At 41.9% G+C, this 21,169-nt stretch overlaps 1 protein-coding gene across 16 annotated transcripts in view; it reads right to left on the bottom strand.

Moving 5' to 3' along the window:
• The window catches only part of ANK3 (ankyrin 3), a 536,318-nt gene that overhangs the window by 204,144 nt on the left and 311,005 nt on the right, over positions 1–21,169 (bottom strand). For all 16 annotated transcript variants that reach the window (XM_056107909.1, XM_056107905.1, XM_056107907.1 and 13 more), the window contains one exon: positions 20,794–20,892. In XM_056107909.1, the coding sequence (XP_055963884.1) occupies positions 20,794–20,892 (99 nt within the window). The remainder of the gene's footprint in view (positions 1–20,793; positions 20,893–21,169) is intronic.

The following is a 21,169-nucleotide window of genomic DNA, read 5'->3' as shown; positions in this document are numbered from 1 at the left end:
TGGTCTGCTTTTAGTGTAAACAAAAATTACCCTAAGTTTGTATTTATAGCTTATTAATAGAATTTTTTTGCTTGCATCAGAGAAATATCATTCAATATAATAGGGTCAGAGAGACAGTACAGAAGTTAAGATACTTGCTTTTCTCCTTGCACATAGCTGACCCTCAATTGCTTCAGCACCACAAATGGTTCCCGGAGCACCCCCAGGATAAATTCAACATAATGAAATACATTAGCATTTTGAAAATTTTTGCTAACTGATAAGGATCTCTGAGCAAATTCCATCTAACCACCTATAGGGAAGAGACCAAGAAGGTTACAGGATTTGCCTGGAGTCACAACTGGGAATGTACCAATTCTCAAACACTATCCCTTTTGTATTGCTAAACTCTTTGGGGCTCACTTAAAAAGATGGACTAGTTGGTGATCTTTTTATGAACTATGATCCTGAAGCTCAGAGAGATAAAGAGACCTGCCCAAGGTCACACAGGCTCCCAGTCTGATGCATCCCTCACCATCCTACACTGACAAAAATAGTAATTACTTCATTTCTGAAAATAAAAGAGAGTAAAAATGAAGAAACATTATGTGCTGGGGAGATATCACAAGTAACATTTGCAAGGCCTTGAGTTTGACCTCTATACCATGTGACACACTGAGTGACCCTCCTGTCCCTTGCCCCTACTCCCCAAAGAGCCTAACAGATACTGGGCATTGCATCCATAACGAGAGCACCACTGTCCCAAGGCAAGGGTGAGCTCTGCATGAATTGGCTCCATCTTCCACCTCCAGCAATACTGAGTATGGCTCCTCTACAAAAAACAGAAATTATTCTAATCTTCAGCACAACAGAATTTTAACACTTTCCACCAACTATTCAAAGGAAATAGAAAACATTACAGCCGTGTCTTCCTTTCTTTAGCATTTTTAGTTCTCGTCAATCCTCTTTTGGAAGATGGCGGCTAGTGAGGTTCTAGGACCATGAGCCTGGCTCAACCACACAGACAAGCCCTTGGCCATGGCCCAGGATACAGATATTCATGTATTGTTGCAATGTGGCTTTACTTCCCAAATTACATAACAAAATACATGTGATTAGCCAGAGAGTAGGGGGAACTGTCTCTTTCCAGTTAGAAGCACACTGACACCCCAAACACAAATACTGTGTACAGTTTCCATCTTGATTTTCCCATAAGGCTTTACATCATAAATTATTCTTGAAAGTAGTACCCACTGAAAAAATTCTCAGGGAATTCCCTTCTACTGTTAGGAAAAAAAGAAACAAATCACTCAAAGCTAAGATCTCTTAGTGCAAATTCTGTATATTCCTCTACAATTTTGTCATAGGACTTGATAGTAACATGACATTATGTCATAATAAGGTACAGTATAGAACGCCTACTATAAAGAGTATAAAAGTAACTCCAAAAAATAAGAAATTTTTACTGAGCTTTCTAAACTATAAAACTAATTTTGAAACACAAAATATATGTTTTCATGAAGTTGGAAATTCTCTCCTAAATTTATTTTGAGCCTGTATCTTAACCTGCATCCTCCACCCAGATCCTCCAAATTCCAGTAGGCAGGGGTCACACCCACCAACTGGTCCCCTGGCGCCATGTAATCCCATCAACGGCCAAGACTCAGAGACTATAAAACCCAGTTCCCGGAAGAGAACAGCGCAGAGTCTCCTGCCCCCGTGCCTGGCTGTCCTCACTGGGGCCCCTTTGAGGGGAGTGGGTTGAGTTTTCCTCCCCGCCCCGACCAGGGCTCAGGCAGCCGAAGACCTCCGGAACCAGCCACCACCATGCTGAGACCACTCTCAGCACACATGAAGGTACTGGCAGAGGAACAAAGGCATGCGGGTCCCAGGGGTTAGATCTCCAAGCCTACTCGGATCGGGGCTAGGCATCCTCCACCCAGATCCTCCAAATTCCAGTAGGCGGGGGTCACACCCACCAACTGGCCCCCTGGCACCATGTAATCCCATCAATGGCCAAGACTCAGAGACTATAAAACCCAGCTCCTGGAAGACATCTTATTATCTCATTCCTACTTTGGACAAACTGGTAGGCTACCGAATGTAACCTGCCCACATGGCAGAGTCTGGCAAACTCCCTGTGGCGTACCCAACATGCTAAATACCAGTAACAATGATGGGTCTCATTCTCCTAACCCTGAAAGAACCTTGAATATGGCACCTTTTAAAAAATCTCAGGGCTAGGACGAAGGAGAAGTTACTGGGGCCTGCTCGAGGCAATCGATGAATAACAGGATGGTCGTGATCGTGATCTTAGCACAGGTCCTGAGAAAGCACATTTTACTGGGAATGAATATACCGAGCCATAAATCTTATACTTGGCTATTTTCAGTTTCCTAGTAAATGTTACTGGGAATATGTCTTATTAACTTTGAACTTATAGTCTTAACCGTAGAGTGGATATTAACCTCTGATGCATCCAACGCAGAAATATCCAGAGAATGTGGGGAGGGGGATAGGGAGACGGATAGTAAAGCAGATGAGAAACTTGTGTCACGCACAACACAGGTTCAATCCTGGGCAAGACGTATGGTAGCTCTGAGTAACATCAGGAGTGACCTCTGAGCACAGAGCCAGGAGTAAGCTCTGAACACAGTTGGGAGAGGCCCCAAAGCAAAACAAAACAAAATGAAACAACATGGGGGCGGGGGGGCGGAGAGAACATGGGGGATAATTCATATCAAAAGGAAGAAGTAAATTCATAAGTACTTTTTTTTTTTAAATCTCACTTAACCAACTACCTTTGAAAAAGTATATGTATCTATCATGAGGAGACAAACACAAAAAAATCAAAATAACTTGCAAAAAATCACAAGTTGGCACCAGCCAAGACACATTTTTCCATTAGACTTGACTCTACTGTCCCTGTACTGCACAACAGTACAAACAGAACCTGTGCTTTTATGAAGACATAAAAGAGAGTGTTTGGTCACAGTATAGTAGTCAAGCCCAGGGCAGCTATTTAGTCAAATTATGGCCAGACTGGCGCGATAGCACAGCGGGTAGGGCGTTCGCCTTACAAGCGGGCAACATGGCCGACCCGAGTTCGATTCCTCCGCCCCTCTCGGAGAGCCCGGCAAGCTACCGAGAGTATTCAATATGCCAGACACAGTAACAACAAAGTCTCCAATGGAGACGTTACTGGGCCTGCTCGAGCAAATCGACGATCAACGGGAGGGCCTTTACCTTTACCTTTACCTATGGCCAGACTATCCTAGCTATGAGAGCTTTAGGAAATCTTATTTACGTATTTTTCTCTTCCCCATCAAAGACTATTGTTTGGAGGGCTGCTGACAGTGCTCAAGGGCTTGCTTCCGGCTCTGAGCTCAGGGACCATGTAGGGTGATAAGGATTGAACTTGGGTTGGCCATGTGCCAGGGAAATGTCCTACCTGCTCTACTATTGCTACGGCCCCCAAAGATTTCTAATATGTAAAAGTCAAGCTATAATAGTGTCTCTGCTATAGAATTATGTTAAAGAATTATGAAGACTGAGTTAGTCAGCATAAAATGGTTGCATTTAATGAAACATTTAAGTTTAGCTGATACTTTACAAAAGCATTTATCAATACATACATTTAAAAGAAAATGATTCATCTCACAGATAGAAGTTTGGCTAGAAAAGACAAGGAGAACCGAAGCATTTAATCAACTCCAAGACGGTACTAAAATGCACATGCTTCTGAGGATGGTTGCAAAAAAAATTAAGCCAAGTTTTGGAAATTAAATCTGGGAAAATGCCAAAAGGTCTGTGGCCAGTGGCAGAGCTGGAATTGCTAGATCTCATGGTAACTTTCTATTTAACCCTCTGAGAATCCTCCATACTTTTCCCTTAGTGCCTTTACCATTTTACATTCCCACAAACCAAACAGGCTTCTTTTTTTTGACATCCCTGCCAATACTCACTTTAAAAAATAAACATAGCTATAATCAAGGATTTTCTAGATATATTTTAAAAAAGTCTTGGACCATACTCAACGGTTCTCAGGGTTTCCTCCTTCCTGACTCTGCACTCTCAGGGGATAAATGGGTATGAGAGATCAAATTGGTTCAGCCACATGCAAGGCAAGCACCCTATCCTCCGTATGACCTCTCCTGCCCCATAGATACATTTTAAAAATATTTATTTTAGTAATACTCTGAGTTTTTCTCTCAGTGTAATTTCACTTCCACTGAAGACCAAACCCGTACATGCCTTTTCATCACGTAAATGTGTTTTTAAACGTTTTTTTTTCCTTTTGGGTCACACCCTGCAATGCACAGGAGTTACTCCTGGCTCTTCACTCAGGAATTACTCCTGGCGGTGCTCAGGGGACCATATGGGATGCTGTGAATTGAATCCTGGTTGGCCTTGTGCTCGGCAAAGGCCTTACCAGCTGTGCTATCTCTAGCCCCATCATGAAATTTATTTTTTTAAAAAAATACCGGGATACTGATTGGTTTTACCAAGCAACCCCTTTGGTAACACGAGAACAAACATACTTTAAAAAATGAACGTAACTGTGGAGTTTATGCCTGCCTCAGTCATCTTAAACAGTAGCAGTACTCCTACAATTAAAAAAATAAGAAAGAAAAAATGAACATAATTTAAAAAACATCCCAAATTCTTCAACTCTGACTGTGTTGGCCCCATAAGACATATGGATTGCATTTATCTCTCCAAACACCCCTGGAACTGATGCCTTAACTCAGATTTATAGGTGAACAAAGGAAGCTCAAAGGTCTGGAGTGGCTGAGCTGGGATTTGATCTTACATGTAGTCATGCTGTCTCTTTACAGTATATTGTACAAGAGAAATTATACCTGTATAACAAATCTCTTAACCTTGGCAGACTATTACTTAGATATAATTTCTGTTGCCAGGAAGCATAACCTCCACACTGAAAATGCTGCTGATTCACAAATCCCAACTGATAGAAAACAGCTGACTTGAAGTGTTCGATGCCTAAACTAATGGCTAGTTGGGGGCCAGGCTCTGGCTCCCTGCTAGAGCACCTGCCTTGCAGGCATGAGGCTGCAAGTTGGATTCCTGGTACCACCCCATACCATTCCACATCGAGTGACATGGGGTGGCACTGCCTTTGGGAGCACTATAACAAGTGCTCACTCTCGTGAACAGCAACCAAGGGTATGACCCTCAAGGGTGTGACAATAATGACAATGATAACAAGGAAAGGAAGAGAATGGGAAACAAAAAAGACCATCTGTCAACCATCATTTTAAATAAGAACTTAGGGATCTCTTTGTTCTTTACAGAATAACTGGTCATTCAAAAGGAATCTGAGTTATGTTTAGAAAACCCCTCAAAGCTGGAAATATCAATGAGCAGAGTTACGTAGCAACTGCACTACATGCAGCATTAAATCTTCAATTATAAGATTGTAGAGATAAGCTTGCTTTGGGGTTCTTTCCAAAAAATATACATTTTGTCATAGAGGCATTAAATATTTTATTTATTTATTTATTTATTTATTGCTTTCTTTTTGGGTTACATATGATGATGCACAGGGGTTACTCCTGGCTCTGCACTCAGGAGTCACTCCTGGCAGTGCTCAGGGGACCATATGGGATGCTGGGAATCGAATCTGGGTCGGCCGTGTGCAAGGCAAACGCTCTACCCACTGTGCTATCTCTCCAGCCCCAGAGATACTCCATTTGAAAGACTAGATTCTTTTGAGGAATCAAAAAACGCTTAATAGATAATAATTATAATGCAGCAGATATAATATATTCAACTATAATCAACTATTTTGGGGGGAGGTTTGAACCATCCTGGTGGTTCTCAGGGTTTATTCCTGGGTCTGTACTCAGGAATCACTCCCCCATATCCTCCACACTCTTTTCTTGTTTGTTTTTGGGGTCACACTGGGTAGTGCGCAGAGCTTACTCCTGGCTCTGCACTCGGGGGTCACTCTTGTCAGGCTCAGGGGACCACATGGTATGGGGTGGCATGGATCAAACTCAGCTCAGTTGCGTGAAGCTAAATCTTGGGGTATGAGAGATCACTAGTTTCCTGGTGGAAAACTGACTCCAGAGCTACAACATGAAGCCTATGAAAATAATAAGATTTTAAATTTCAAAGTCAGAGTGACTCACTACTTGTAGAGATAAGCCTGCTTTGGGGTTCTTTCCAGAAAATATACATTTTGCCATAAGGGCATTGAATATAAAGATACTCCATTTTAAAGACTGGATTCTCTTGAGGAATCAAAAAATGCACAATAGATAATAACTACAATGCAGCAGAAAAAAGAACATACCACATTTTAGAATTTGGTATCTATTAGGTTTTAGGCTTGCTAAAGTTCCAATTAAAATGCTGTTAAATGTGTATAATGGGCTTTCTTGGCAAATTAAAATATAACCCTCAATATTTAAAAAAAATTTTTAAATGCTTTATTGTCACTCGGGTGCAGGCAGAGCATGAACCGCCAGCTGGTCCAAGGGATTCGGCTGTTAGTCCTGGCTGTCTGGTGATGGCTCTGGATTAATTCCAAGCCGCACAGGCTGCCTCCAATGTCAGAGGATCAGAAAATGTGCAGTGCAGTGGCAGTTTATGTCACTTTACTGGGTTTATTACTTGGTCTAATTTTACTTTACTTGTTTACCTTACTACTGCGTATTTTTAGCTCTGTCACATTAAGGCTGAGTGGGTTTGCCTGCTACGGTAAAATAGGGTACCTGTAAGGAATAAATGGAAGCATGTGTAGGAAAGCCACAATTGTACCTAGTGATGAGCTGAAGCTCCTCCCTTTGTTTAAGTTCTGTGACTGAAGTGATAGCACAGTGAATAGGGCATTTGCCTTGCATGCGGCTGACCCGGATTTGATTCCTTCATCCCCCTCGGAGAGCCCGGGAAGCTACCAAGAGAGAGAATCCCTCCCTCACGGCAAAGCGTGGGAAGCAACCCTTGGAGTATTCTATATGCCAAAAACAGTAACAACAAGTCTCACAGTGGAGATCTCACATTACTGATGCCCGCTTGAACAAATCGATGAACAACGGGAGGACAGTGCTACAGTGCTACGTTTCCCCACTTTCTATTTCAAAGTCTCAGTCAGAGGAGCAGAGACAGTCAGGACCTTCCTGTCCAGCCACTCTTTAGGGGTACAACCTTGGCGGGAAGCCTGATGTCCACTGAGGAAAATTCCAGGTTGAGCATGATCCCCCGGTTCCTCTTTTCCATCCTGGAACACCCACACTTCCATCTCTCGGAGGCAGAGAGGTGTTCCATCTGGGATGTCTCGGTGGCATCATCAGCATGTTATTTGGGGCCTTGTTATCCGAATGGAACTATCTGATACTATGAAGAGTTAGCCAGCCTGGGACTCATCAATGCATTTTAGCCACTGTGACCAACAAAAGTATCTCTCCAAGTCTCCTAAAGACTGTAGTGCTCTTTCCATACTGGACCCACTAGTTCTGCAACACTCTAGGTGGCATCACTCCAGGTGTTCGGAATTCTTGTCCAGGTCTACAGTTCTTTTCCCTGAATGCTGGAGTTAGCCACCACTCACCGTCAGTCTATTTTGCCTTCATATGCCTGAAGTGATGCAGCTTACACTCCACTGACAAGAACTGACTGGGCTGGTGGGCTGAGAGATGGTAGGAAAGGCCCAGGGCTCTGCTGCGCACTGCTTTGGAAGCCCCTACTAAAAAATTACACACAACTTAAAAGCCAGATTTGCTATCTCAAAATACCATTCTCAAGTCAAAGATCTAAATGGATTTGTGAAAAATGTAGAATGGTGGTACTAGGAATATTTTTTTGGTGGGAGGCATACTCAGGGTGCTCGGGGCTTACTCCTGGCTCTGGACTCAGGTCACTCAGGAGGGATTTGGGGAACCATAAAAACCAAAAAAGAGTTGACCATGTGTGAAACAAATGCCTTACCCACTGTATTCTGTCTTCAACCCCTAGGGATATTTTATTGAAGGACATGAATTTGCAAAAACATAGACATTTTTGAGAAACAGTAAACAACATAGTTATTACTGTAATAATATCATGTAATGACTGTCAAAAGAACGAGACTTAACCGTTCTTTAAAAGGAGACATTCAGAGCAGGGAGGTGGGGTGGGGTGAGGCAGAGAGGAAGAGTTAGTTCATAGGCCTTGTGTTTAATCCTCAGCACCACATGTTCTGCCATGCACTGTCAGAAGTGACTGATGAGCACTATGCCAGGAACAGCCCCTGAGCACCACTGGGTGCGTCCCCCAAATAATAAAAGGCAATTATGCAATGATAGATGTGTTAGGTATGAAGTAATCATGGCAATATATAAATGTCAAATCAATACATGACACATCTTACTAATTTACAATATTAACATTTTACCTTTAAAGAAAAGGAAAAGGCAATGCCTCTTTTGCAAACCATAGCACCCAAAAGAAGAGAGAACAAAAGGGAATGCCCTGCCACAGAGGCAGGGTGGGATGGGGGGTGGGGGTGGGGGGTGGGAGGGATACTGGGATCAGTGGTGGTGGAGAATGGGCACTGGTGGAGGGATGAGTACTCAATCACTGTATAACTGAAACCCAAGCACAAGAATTTGTAAGTCTACAACTGTACCTCATGGAGTTTCACTAATAAAAATTTTTTTAAAAAGACCCTGAAAAAAATAAAGAAAAGAAAAAGGACCCAGAGAGCTAGTATTGAAATTAAGGCAAATACCTTGTATGGAGATGACCCAGTTTAATCTTCAGACCCTTACAGAGTCCTTGAGCACTGCCAGGAGTCACTCTACAGAGCCAGAAAGTAGACTGAGTACCACCAGGAATGACCCAAATCCCTTCCCTCACACCACTGCTGAAAAAAGCCTGCAATGACTCCCCCACAGGCTCCAGGCTAGTGTGCATTCAGGAAGCCCCTTCTCCCTGGATTGAACTGGCATCTGTCTTCAGTCCTGTTTCACATATGCAAGTGGCTTCGGTATCCAGTTCCTAGAATTGATTCTGAAGCTTATATTTCCATCATAGCTTAGATTTTTCAAGTTTTCTTCTTTTTCAGTTATTCTGTATGCTGATGAAATCTTGCCTGAACTTGTTTTCCTTGGGACCTTATGCTTTGATATGGGAAAGTTATAAAATGATAATGCATGCAGCCCAAGTTCATAACCTTTTGGTTTTACTAGGTACTAATCTCCTCTCTTTAGTTTTTCCCCCCCTTTCTTATATCCTCTTTAAACCACCAGAGAAGGAGCACACTTGTACTAGAGAGATAGTACAACAGGTAGGGTGCTTGCCTTGTACACGGTTGACCCGTGTTCAGTCTCTGGCACCCTATACAGGCCTGCGAGTCTGCCAAGAGTAAGCCCTGAGTACACTGGGTGTTCTCCCTCTCTCCCCCCCAAAAGCACATTTTTCTCATAGAAGAACCTCCTATGCTTAGAAGAGGGGCAAGGTATATCTGAGATGGTCCAATTGTATCCCTGATCACAGTGAATGTGGACAACAGTTACAGAACATTCAGAAGAGGGCTATAGTAGCACTCTGCTACTATATGCACAAACTAGAGGAAATAGAAATCACAGCTTCTTTAAACTGCATATGAATAAAACAACTGCTTGCCAATTCCTACCTTCATAGAACTGTTTCAAAGAATTTCAAAATCAGATTTATCCAGATCCTTAAAAAATGTTCTCTGTTCTAGAACAGCATTTTGCAATTGGGAAAGTAGGATTTTTTTTCTTTTTGGGTAACACCTGGCGATGTATAGGGGTTACTTCTGGTTCTGCACTCAGGAATTACTCCTGGCGGTGCTCAGGGGACGATATGGGATACTGGGAATTGAACCCGGGTCAGTCACATGGAAGGCAAACACCCTACCCGCTGTGCTATCGCTCCAGTCCCAGGAAAGTAGTTTTTTGCTGTCTCAACAATGTCACATTAGCACTCTCTTAAGGGATGATCTTTTTGCACTAACAAACAGCGCTACAAGTTGCGGGCACATCAGTGTTCTGTGCCAGAGATTCTGAGGACTTCTGCAAGTGCTCTCAACAGTGGCTGTTGCCTCCTGCTTGGCAGGTCACCCTAGACAGGAACTGTCTTATAATGATGTGTCCCCTCCTGGATGAGAGCAACCAAAGTAGTTACAAACACCACAATAGTGGCTCAGGCCCTTCTTTTTGTCAGGCCCTGAATTAAGCAACTTTTAAAGGTGATTTCATTTGGTCAGCACAACCACACAATGCTTTGGCTATTCCTAGGGGACCCATTTTATGGGTGATAAAATTAAACCCCCCAGTATCTTGCTCATGAGCACAGAGGAACTATGGTAGTTTGATTCCAAAACTATTTCCTTTGAGCCTGGACTGTCTCTAGTCTGGATGTGAAGGGGGCAGGGAACCTCACAGCTGCCTCCAGCACTAGGGGACAAGGTGACCAGGAGAGAAAGACTTAGTAGTTGGCTGACACCTTTCTAAACTGACTGTTAAAAACATTCAGGCACACAAGGGACCTGTCTTGCACCATATCAGTGCCAGCACCAAAGCCAGATTCCTTAATAGATCTGAGGACTCTTCACTCTTCACTGATGGATGCTTCAGCTTAGAAATATCCCTCTGGGACTAGAGAGACAGTAGAGATTAAAGTGTGTCTGCTTTCCATTCCAGAAACCCTAATTTGAATCCTGACAACAGTCTACATATAGTACCTTGAGCATTACCAGGAATGATCCCTGAGAACCAGAGTCAGGAGTAAGCCCTGGGGTATACCCCCAAATAGCCTAGAGAAATACCCATCTTAGAGCTAGGAGCAACATAAATCCCAAACCTAATTCATCTTTATAAAAATATTTTTAAATGAATGATACAGGAGATTATCCTCTGATATATTCAGGAATTTAAATGGAAAAGGCAGGAATACACCTCCATGGCATGCTTCAAGCAAATTCTCTATTACATGTCTATCTCTCTCCTTATAGGTTTTGTTCCTGTGATGTTAGTATCTCTATGGCAACAAGGCTCTGGTTAAAGTAGCCACACAGCTACTTCCCCTTAACTCACAGCCCTTCACAAATGCTCACAATTTCTTATTCAGAGGGTGGTTTATATAACACATTTTTAAAAAATCTCTTTAATGCTATTGAGCATATACTGAGATAAAACTGATCTACTATTTTTGAAACTATATAAAATGAATGTGGTTATTATGTTTGGTTTTTGCAATAGCAGACATGTAAGTGTTAAATATAATAGGGCTTAGAGGGGAGTTTTAATTTTCTTTCTTTTGCTTAAAAAATTGGTTGCACAAAGAGGGAATAATCTATTTTACAAATAGCTTTGTGATAACACCATGCAGAGGTGCCAATATACACCATTTCCAAAATGTCTCTGACAAATGTTAATTTTTTTTGGGAAGGTGCTCTGAATATGCAGGTGGAGAATGTTTCTTTCTCAAAAGATATTTTTGTGTTCAAAAAAAGGTCTAAGCTTGTAAACTTCTCCCAGGAATGGTTTCTCTCTCACTCAGAACCTACCTCCCCTCTCCCTTCTGTGAACAAGGCAAAACTTAAGCTTGCAGCTCTTTGCTGTGCCACTTCCACTTCTAGATCCCCCGCCTGACTACCCTTTCTCCTTTCTAATTCCCTTTCTGCTTCAGCTTTAGTGATTCACTTAAGCTGGCCCTGAAACTACACAGATGAGCTACTTTGCTTTGCTGGGTGTCTTCCATGTATTCTCAGGAGGTTATATATGTTATTAACAAACTTTTCCTTTTTTTCATCAATCCCTGCATATTTATCCAGTCTCTGAATAACCCATAGGAGCATGGGGTGACTTTGTACCCCGAGAATCATCACAGTCTCCAGAAGCCCTACATCCTTATGAAGCCATTAGACACAGGCCACATTCTTCCGCGAGGGATGCTCACCTCTTCTTAATTTAGAGTCGCTCATGCCCATTCTAGCTCCAACTGGTGGTGGCGTTGGTTGAGTGGTGATAGCAGAGCTTGAGTTCCTCTGCAAAACCCCCTTAATTGAACAAATATTGGCAAGAGTCTTTGAGAACTAGACTTTTATTCGCGACCTATCTCCCAAGGTTATCTACACTTCTGAGTAAAGGTAAAGGTAAAGGTAAAGGCCCTCCCGTTGATCGTCGATTTGCTCAAGCGGGCCCAGTAACGTCTCCATTGGAGACTTTGTTGTTACTGTGTCACACTTCTGAGTAGCAAGGCTCAATTCTGCTCCAATACACTTATCTGTTGGTATCTAACTTTCAATACACTGGTGTGCACTGGCATGAAATTCTCTTTGACTCCTACAGCATTCCCGTCTCCTGTAATGTAGCTGATGGCAGTTTGGGACAGAAGTCCCCAACATCAGGCGACATTCAGATGAAAGAGCGATAGGATAGGGTGAGAACTAGAGCTAGAGAAAAGCAGGTGAAAAGAAGTCACAGGCACCTATGAGATGGGAATAAAGAGCCCTGGATGTTATTTACTAATTCTTTATTAATTCAAGAAATATGTCTGGAGTCCCTCCCAGTGCTTGGTGCCATGCTAGGCCCTATCAACACTAAAAGTGTTTAACAAGATGCAGTTTATTTTTGAGGAATTAGCTCTTACAAGTGAGGTGAATGGCAAGATGTAGGAAGCAAATTTCATGATAAATCAATTTCATCTCTCACAAGACTGTTAACATATACAAAAAATGCTTAGAAAAGAAGCTTGAACATAGTACTCAATAAATTCTAATTTTAGAAATCGCTATTATCATAAATTTTACCTACACCAAAAGGGAATAAAATGAATATCTACTAATTATTTAGTTTATAAAAGACAACTAAACTAAATAATCACTGGAGCGATAGCACAGCGGTAGGGCGTTTGCCTTGCACGCAGCCAACATGGCCGACCCGAGTTCGATTCCTCTGCCCCTCTTGGAGAGCCCGGCAAGCTAACGAGAGTATTCGATATGCCAGACACAGTAACAACAAAGTCTCCAATGGAGACGTTACTGGGCCCGCTCGAGCAAATCGATGATCAACGGGAGGGCCTTTACTTTTTACTTTTATAAAAGATAAAGTTTGATGCTTTCACAGCTTCAGTCCATGGGCTAAAAGGAATCCAGAAGGAAATTCCATGGACTACAGTAGCACCTCTGATGAAGCATTTAATGAAAGGCAGATACGGAGCTATTAGGGTGCAAAAATACAGGACCTTTGCTTCATTACTGTAGAGTGAGCAAAGGTTTTCTGAAATAAGTCTACCCCAGGGGCTGGCATATCGCAGTGGTGGAGCACATGCTCTACATGTACGAGGTCCTGGATTATTGATCTCTGGTTGAGCACTTTGGGGCCTAAGTCAAGTAGGAGAGTGAGGAGAGTGGGCTACTCAAGTCTGACCTTCCAAGTCTAGCTCATATTAGAAACTCTGAAATATCTGCTAAGCTAAATTTAATTTGGAAAGAAAATTCCTGATAATATTTACACATGGACGCTGTTTTGCTCAGGCACATGCCAAATCATGCAGGGCTCTGACTTGGGGAGAATATAAGTCTGGCATCTTTATTTTTCCAGCAATAGAATTAACAGCTCAATGGTTGGAAAAATCCCTTCCCAACAAAGCAAAATTAAAGAATTCTACTTAAAATCATCTTCCATATCATGTAATATGCATATCATCGATATGCTCAGCACTTGCCAAAACTGTTTTAAAAATTATGATATTTGCAAAAGTCAGTTCGATGCTAAGGTGACCAATCATTAATCTCTGACCAATTGCCAATTACTACTCTACACAATTAGAACATCAAAAATCTTAAGTACCAGGCCACAGTCCTTAAGCTTCCCATACAAGAGTCTTCACCGTGGAGATTCATTTAGCACAAGCAAGCCAATTAGGCAGTTGAGACTTAGGCACAGTAATAAAAATATTACCAACCATTTATTTTTGCTATTCCTAATGGGATTTATATGATAAACATCATTTCTGAATTATTTCATACATAGAAAAAATGACCTATTGTTAACAGATTTCCTTCAATAAAAAATGAAAACGAGTTGACCCATGCTTCCTTCTCTAGTACCTAGACAGAAGCACACAGCTTAAACATATTCTCCAGTCGTATTCCTGGGTTCATTCCAGCTGCTTAATTATGTCGACTTTTTCTGCAGCATCTGTAGGACACAGCTCGCATTTTATCTTAATCTGGAAAATCAACTAAAATCCTTTTGAAAACAAATGAAGCACAGTACTCAAACATATAAATCCCTAATCCTTCCAGAAATCATAACCAAAAAGAGTACTAAATAATATGACCCGGTAGAAGGATATTTTATGCAATTATTCAAAAATGGGAATAATTTTTGAGAAAGGTCAATGGCAAGAGTGAAGATTAAATTAGGTAGTCCATTACATTTGATGAAAAAACTCTTAGCCAGCAAAGCAGTAATCTATCATTCTCAATCAATAAAAGGAGCTTTACAGGCAGCTACCTTATTTGGCCTTTAGTTACTCCAGTTACTAAGTGCTCCTCGATGGAAATGATCAGCGGTAGCAGCTCTGGGGTGTCTTAGTTACAGTTTCTTTCCAGTAGAGGTTGAATCATATGATCAGAGGTCACAAGTAAATTCTGACCAAGTCAAGGCCATCTTCACAGACTCAATTCAAGAATGCAGAGTGCTCAGCTACACTGCAACATGCAGAAACTTGTCCATCAACTTCCTGCCAGGGGCTCATGAAGCTGATCAAAGACTCAAGATGTCACTTAGGACCTTGTAATTGTTCACAGCAAAATTACTATATAAAACCCCAAACTGACATCATAATAAGAATCTAAGTCAAAGAGTCCATAAAATAGGCAAGTATACTGCTAACCAAGTACTGTAACTGTTACTTGAAGTAACATTCCCTACTGGCTGGGATCCACTACATTGGTGGCTAGATAAATTACCTAACTTCACATAGAAGCAGAGAAAGCAGTGAGTAGTGCTATTTTATACTTCTCATTTCCAAATGTCTATGCTCCTATTCCCTTCCATTCTTGGCCATCAAGTAGCCATTCTTTAGATCAAGACCTCAGGGCTCAAGAAGACTACACCTACCAGCCAGAAAGAGCCCAGAGGAGGCTTAAGGGGCTTCTCTTGCACACAGTCAAGCCCAGTTTAATCCCTGGCACTGAATATAGTCAGGAATGAGTGATCCCTGAGCACAGAGTCAGAAGTAAGCCCTGACAACTGCTCCAAAACAGAAAAAAAAAATTTCCAAAATTATGCCTACCTTTCTTCACTGACCTGTCACTGTCAGAAATCAGAAATCATAGATGCCTCAGACAAAAATTGCTGTTTTTTTTTTAAATTTGCCTCTAACCTTCTAATGAATCTATCTAAGTCTGGTTTCTGAAGCATGGAACATATGGATTTGATTTAGAGCTAGTTCTTAGCAAATGTGACGCATAGATCCTCTTTATTGTTCTGCCAGGTAAAATTGGAGCCCATCCTCACTCCAGGACATCTTAGGCCATTTTATCTGCTATTTTTGCTTTGTTCCTGAGAAATATGATAATCAGCTCTGTGTCCTAGAAAGATCATACCAAGGCTGGCATAGGACATGCTTTTGCAGACCAAAAGCAGAGATACTGGGTATTATGTAGAGATTTGGAAACTAAAATGGAAAGATGATAAGTAAGATCTTTATAAAGACCACTTATTCCTCCCCACCCTTCAAAAAGGCAATTAGTCATCAATCACCAACAGTGAAGAGAAGCAGCTATTGTGGGCTGTAACCAACAGAGCAGGCATCCTAGAAAGATGACAAAACTCTACCACAGCTTTCAGTTCATAGAACTTTTAGGTGTCATTACAAATGACTGTCGAACATACTTTTCTGAATCAGAAAAACATCAGAATTTTAACATTTTAAAAAAGCAGAGTTATTATTTTAAAACAAACATGATAACCCAGGGATGGTTATCAATGCAGTTTGCAGTGCCACACTATTACTCTTTAGTACAATAAGTAAAAGCATCATTTAAAAATAATCAAAGTCATGGGGTATGGTGCTGCCAGCAGGTCAATCTGTACCTGTGAGGTGAGTGTATCAGCAGCCTGATGGCACCGTCAGACTTTCAGACACCCCAAAATTGCTGCTGTGCCTTTGTCCAGACCCCAAAAACTTGGGGCAAAGTTTACCAAGAAAGTAAACGGCCAAATATTAGGTATGTGGGAGACACACCCACAAACCACCTCCAGCTCAGATATATAATTGGAGGCATGGCCTCTTTGGTTCCTGATCCAACTGCTTAATGGCCATGATCTCAGAGACTTAGAAACGAATATCGGAATCCAAAGGCTTTTGGCAGAAATGCATCCTGTTCCTGCAGTAGGTTACTGGTGCTGGGCCACTCCAGGTGGGAATAGGTTTCGTGCCTTGGCCTGTTCCCCTTGGCGGTCCAGTGACCACCATCCTCCAGAGGCCACTGGAAAGTCAGGTTTGGGCATGCAGTGACAAGATACATGGGGCCTCACCAGATGGGGGTGGAAAGGGCCCTTTCCTCCCCATCCCAACGAGACCCCAAGTCACCGCCTAAAAATGGCTCCTGATCAATCTGGCTCCTGATCAATCAGATTAACGGCCATGTTCCCAGAGACTCAGAAACAAATCTCGAAACCCAGCGGCTTTTGGCAGAAATGCATCTGGACCACATAAAACGTGGCTGCTGCCTCAGAGCTTATTGCTCCAGGACAAAAGGACTTGCCCCCCCACATGTGGCTCTCCTGCACGGCATGGCTCCAGAGGCAAGGACTTAATCCAGAGCCCAGCAGCTTGCGTCAGAGAAGTAAATGGACCATGTGTTAAACTACAGTGCCATGCCTTCCCAGGAGGGAAAGAGTGTTGCTCCCTTCCACCTTTTTCTCCCTTGATAGCAAGGTGGCTGCCACCTCAGAGCTTATTGGAAAGCCAGGTATGAGCCAGTGGTGATGGGGCAACTGTAGTCTTATGGGAAGGGGGATGGTACTGACTCGTCCTTCACGCCCTACCGAGGTCATGGAGTTGCCCTCCACGTGTGGCTCTCTGGCTCAGCCATGGCTCCAGAGGCAAAAGGACTTAATCCAGAGCCGGGCAGCTTGCGGCAGAAAAGTGAATGGATCATACATTAAACTACAGCGCCATGCTTCCCTGGGAGGGAAAGTGTGTCGCTCCCTTCCGCCTTTTTCCCCCCTAGCAGCAAGGTGGCTAACACCTCAGAGCTTATTGCAAAGCCAGGTACAAGCAGGCGGTGACAGGGCAACTGCAGTCTCATGGGAAGGGGGGGCGGTACCAGCTCATCCTTCACGCCCCACTGAGGTCACGAGTTGCCCCCCAGAAGCAGCTCTCAGCCACAGCCATAACACCAGATGCACAGAAACCAATTATCAGGCTCTTTGCAGAAATCCAAAATTGCAAGCCTGCTATTGCAGCCACACAAGATTATATGATTCTCATAACCAGCTATAGAAAACAAAGTATTTCAAAATGCATCAGCAATTCTGATTGTTGGGGGGAAATTCTAAACAATAATGGTGCATCTTTTGTTGAAATAATGAATGTAATCAATGTAGAGAAGAGTTAAGTGGAAATCATCTGCCTCACAGGCATTGGGAGGGGTGGGAGGGGGGTATATTGGGGTTCTTGGTGGTGAAAAATGAGTACTGGTGAAGGGAGAGGTGTTTGATCATTGTATGACCGAGACTTAAACCTGAAAGTTTAGTAACTTTTCACACAGTGATTCAATAAATATAAGAAGAAAAATAAATAAATAAATAAAATTATGGAAAAAAAAGTAAGATGGAGTTCATGTCCAATTCAATCAGCTAATCATTGGCTGAATAAATAGCAGTACTCCTACATAAAAAAAAGAAATAAATAAAAATAATCAAAGTCTGAGTGCCCAAGAACAGATGACTGGTTAAAAAAACTTTGGTACATCTACACAATGGAGTACTATGTAGCTCTTAGAAAATATGAGGCCCTCCTGTTGATTGTTGATTTGCTCGAGTGGGCCCAGTAACGTCTCCATTGGAGACTTTGTTGTTACTGTGTCTGGCATATCGAATACTCTTGGTAGCTTGCCGGGCTCTCAAATTTACACACAAGTGGTACAATATGGAAAGTATCATGCTAAGCGAAATGAGTCAGAAAGAGAGGGATAGACATAGAAAGATTACATTCATCTGGGGGATATAAAGTAACAAAATATGAGATTAATACCCAATAGCTGAGATCAGCACCAGGAGGATTACTCCATAGCTTAGAGGCCAGCCGGGCATTCTAGGGGAAAGGGCAGCTCAGATAGAGAAGGGAGCACCAAATAAAGGGTGTTTGGAGGATCCTCCCAGGAGGGGAGATGCATGTTGAAAATTTAAAGTAGACTATGGACTGAACATGTTTGACACTCAATGCCTCTTTTGCAGACCACAACATCCAAAAGGAGAGAGAGAACAAAAGGGAATGACCTGCCACAGAGGCAGGGTGGGATGGGGGGATGGGGGTGGGGGGATATTATCCATGGTGGTGGAAAATGGGCACTGGTGTAGGGATGGGTATTTGATCATTGTATAATCGAAACCCAAGCACAAAAATTTGTAAATCTACAAATGTACCTCATGGTGTTTCACTAATAAAAAAAAAAAGAACACAAGACTAAAATAAAGTATTAAATTTCAAAAAAAATCAAAGTCATCATTATTAAGGTAAAGGCATACCATGGAATTGCTCAAAGGAGTCTGAAAATATTGCACTTTTTCTTCATAAATTCCTTAAATAATTCCTAATCTTCTGTTTTCAGAAACACTACTGGTAAATCTCTGAACAATGGAACAAAGGTAAACTTTACACAACAGTCTGACTTAAATTTTCCAAAAGTCCTAACTAAAATATGACTCAATGAGGATCTTCCTATATTGTGAACTGCAGAGGTAAAACTAAAAGAAAGCATCTGAAGAAACTTCAGTTTTAACTTGGATATCCCCTCTTTTTCACATGGCTCAGAGAAATGCCTAACCTCATTCCTCAAAAAAATCAGTTGAGGCTTCAGGTGTTCATGCCCCTGAATTGAAAAGAGGCAGATAATGCAGTAAGGGAGTAGAATGACACTTTAGAGTTATTAGACTAGCAACGGCTTTTAATAAGCTGATAACAACAGGGTAGGAAGTGGTTATTGTATTCGCACAATCTGAGTACTTAACCACTTTGTAATAACTAATCAAGTAAAAGAAGGAAAAGAAAAAGGAGACCCTGAAGTTACCTAAGGGAGACAGAATTCTGGAGTGATGACCTCTTTTAATTTTCTAACTCTATGACCCTGGACTCATTATCTTTAAGACTTATTGTATAAAAGGGAAGAACACACCTTGACTGAAATAAGAAAAATGAGATTAAAATGGCACTAACAGTAAGGACTTTAAACGTAGTAATAATTTTAATACTAGTAAAACTACATAGTACAAGTACTAGGCCTGATCTTCAAGTCTTACCTATTCTTAGTGCTACTCTAGTGAGATTTCATAGTTAAGGCAATTCAAATAATAGTGTTGTTGTTGAAATGTTAGACACAATTTAAATGCTTTTCAAACTGTTTGAATTTTCACAGTGACCAGTGAGGAAGCAATAATAATAGTAATAATAATAATAATAATAAACTGTTGTTATTTAATAAATTATATCAATGTGCTTTTTTGGTGTGTGATGCCAGCAACCAAATCCGGGACCTCATACATCACAGTCAGTACTCAGTCACTGAGCTACATCCCTGGAACTTATTTAATCTTTTTCTAAGTGAATTTTTAAAAAAAATCTGAGGTGAATCAAAACTAATGCCACATAGGGGCTGGAGTGCAGCGGGTAGGGCATTTGCCTTGCACGCGGCCAACCCAGGTTTGATTCCCAGCATCCTATATGGTCCCCTGAGCATTTCCAGGAGTAATTCCAGAGTGTGTGAGCCAGGAGTAACCCCTGTGTATCGGCAGGTGTGACCCAAAAAGCAAAAACAAAACAACAACAACAATAACAAAAATCTAATGCCACAAATATGCAAAACTTAGCGCTACCATAAGTTACCTTCCTGGCCCTTATATTATTTAATCTTATAATTGAGAAACCTGAAAAGGTAATGCCAACATTTGGACTCAGGGCATCCGAAGAGGTATGAGTCCTCTCTGGAAACCCCTACTCTGTTGTGAATCCTATTTTTATTTGCTTCCAATGACGTCTGTGATGCTCAAGTAGAGCCGCCAGGCTGGGGTTTACCCTTGAAGCAGTATTACTCTGCACGTTCAAGCTGCTGTCCAGAGGTACATGTGACACTGTCATTTCTTTCTTTATAAATTGGACCTTCTTGGGTAGTAGAATGTTGTTGCTCATTATAAAAATTTAGTGGACAGACAATAAAAGCAAATGAAGGTCTCTTTCTGGACTCTGAAGTTAGCTCCACCCAGGTGCTCAGCAATTCCCATCTATAAGATCAACATCTACCAACTGCTCAGTCTCAGGAATTAACTGGGGCAGAGCAGTCAGTTTCCAGTTAGAATTGCTCACATCCCATCTTCGACATATTCATTCATTCACATATTTACCACTCACCTCTAAACCCCAACCAGATCCTGGTTTACTCTTTAATGCAAGGTAACAGACAAACCTGGGAAAAGCAAGAACCTGACAACCTTCCCAGGGGAAGAAAAGGACCATCTGCCTCGACTTGCTCCTCAGTCTGGGGTGGAGGAGTGAAGCATCACTTCAAATGCAAAGAGCATGTCGGAGTGAGTGCAGTGCTCTTACCCTTGCGGTGAAGTCCACAGCAGCCGCTCGGTTTAACAGCAACGTGGCTACATTGATATTTCCATAATGAGCAGCTATGTGGAGCGGAGTGAAGCCACTCTGTAAAGAAAACATGGCAGACATTCAATTGTTTCCTACTTGCTCCTCGCTGAACATGCTAATATCACCATCTTGCCGAAATAAAAATGAGGAAGCAAAATATGCTGAGGTTCACATTCCATTCTGACTAGGTTTCTTTCAATTAGTGCCAATTGCTTATGGGGTTTCGCATAAATTCCAGGAATAGCCAGGGGGGGAAACTGAGGGCGTGGAGACTGGGTAATTTTGGTCATCCAGAAGCAAAACTGTACAGAAGCCGACACAACAAGTTGAAAGA

Source organism: Sorex fumeus, unplaced genomic scaffold (assembly GCF_029834395.1).
Source record: "Sorex fumeus unplaced genomic scaffold, SorFum_2.1 ptg000183l, whole genome shotgun sequence".
Lineage (NCBI taxonomy): Eukaryota > Metazoa > Chordata > Mammalia > Eulipotyphla > Soricidae > Sorex > Sorex fumeus.
Note: the sequence above shows the minus strand (reverse complement) of the source record. Positions and strands in the feature narration are given on the sequence as shown.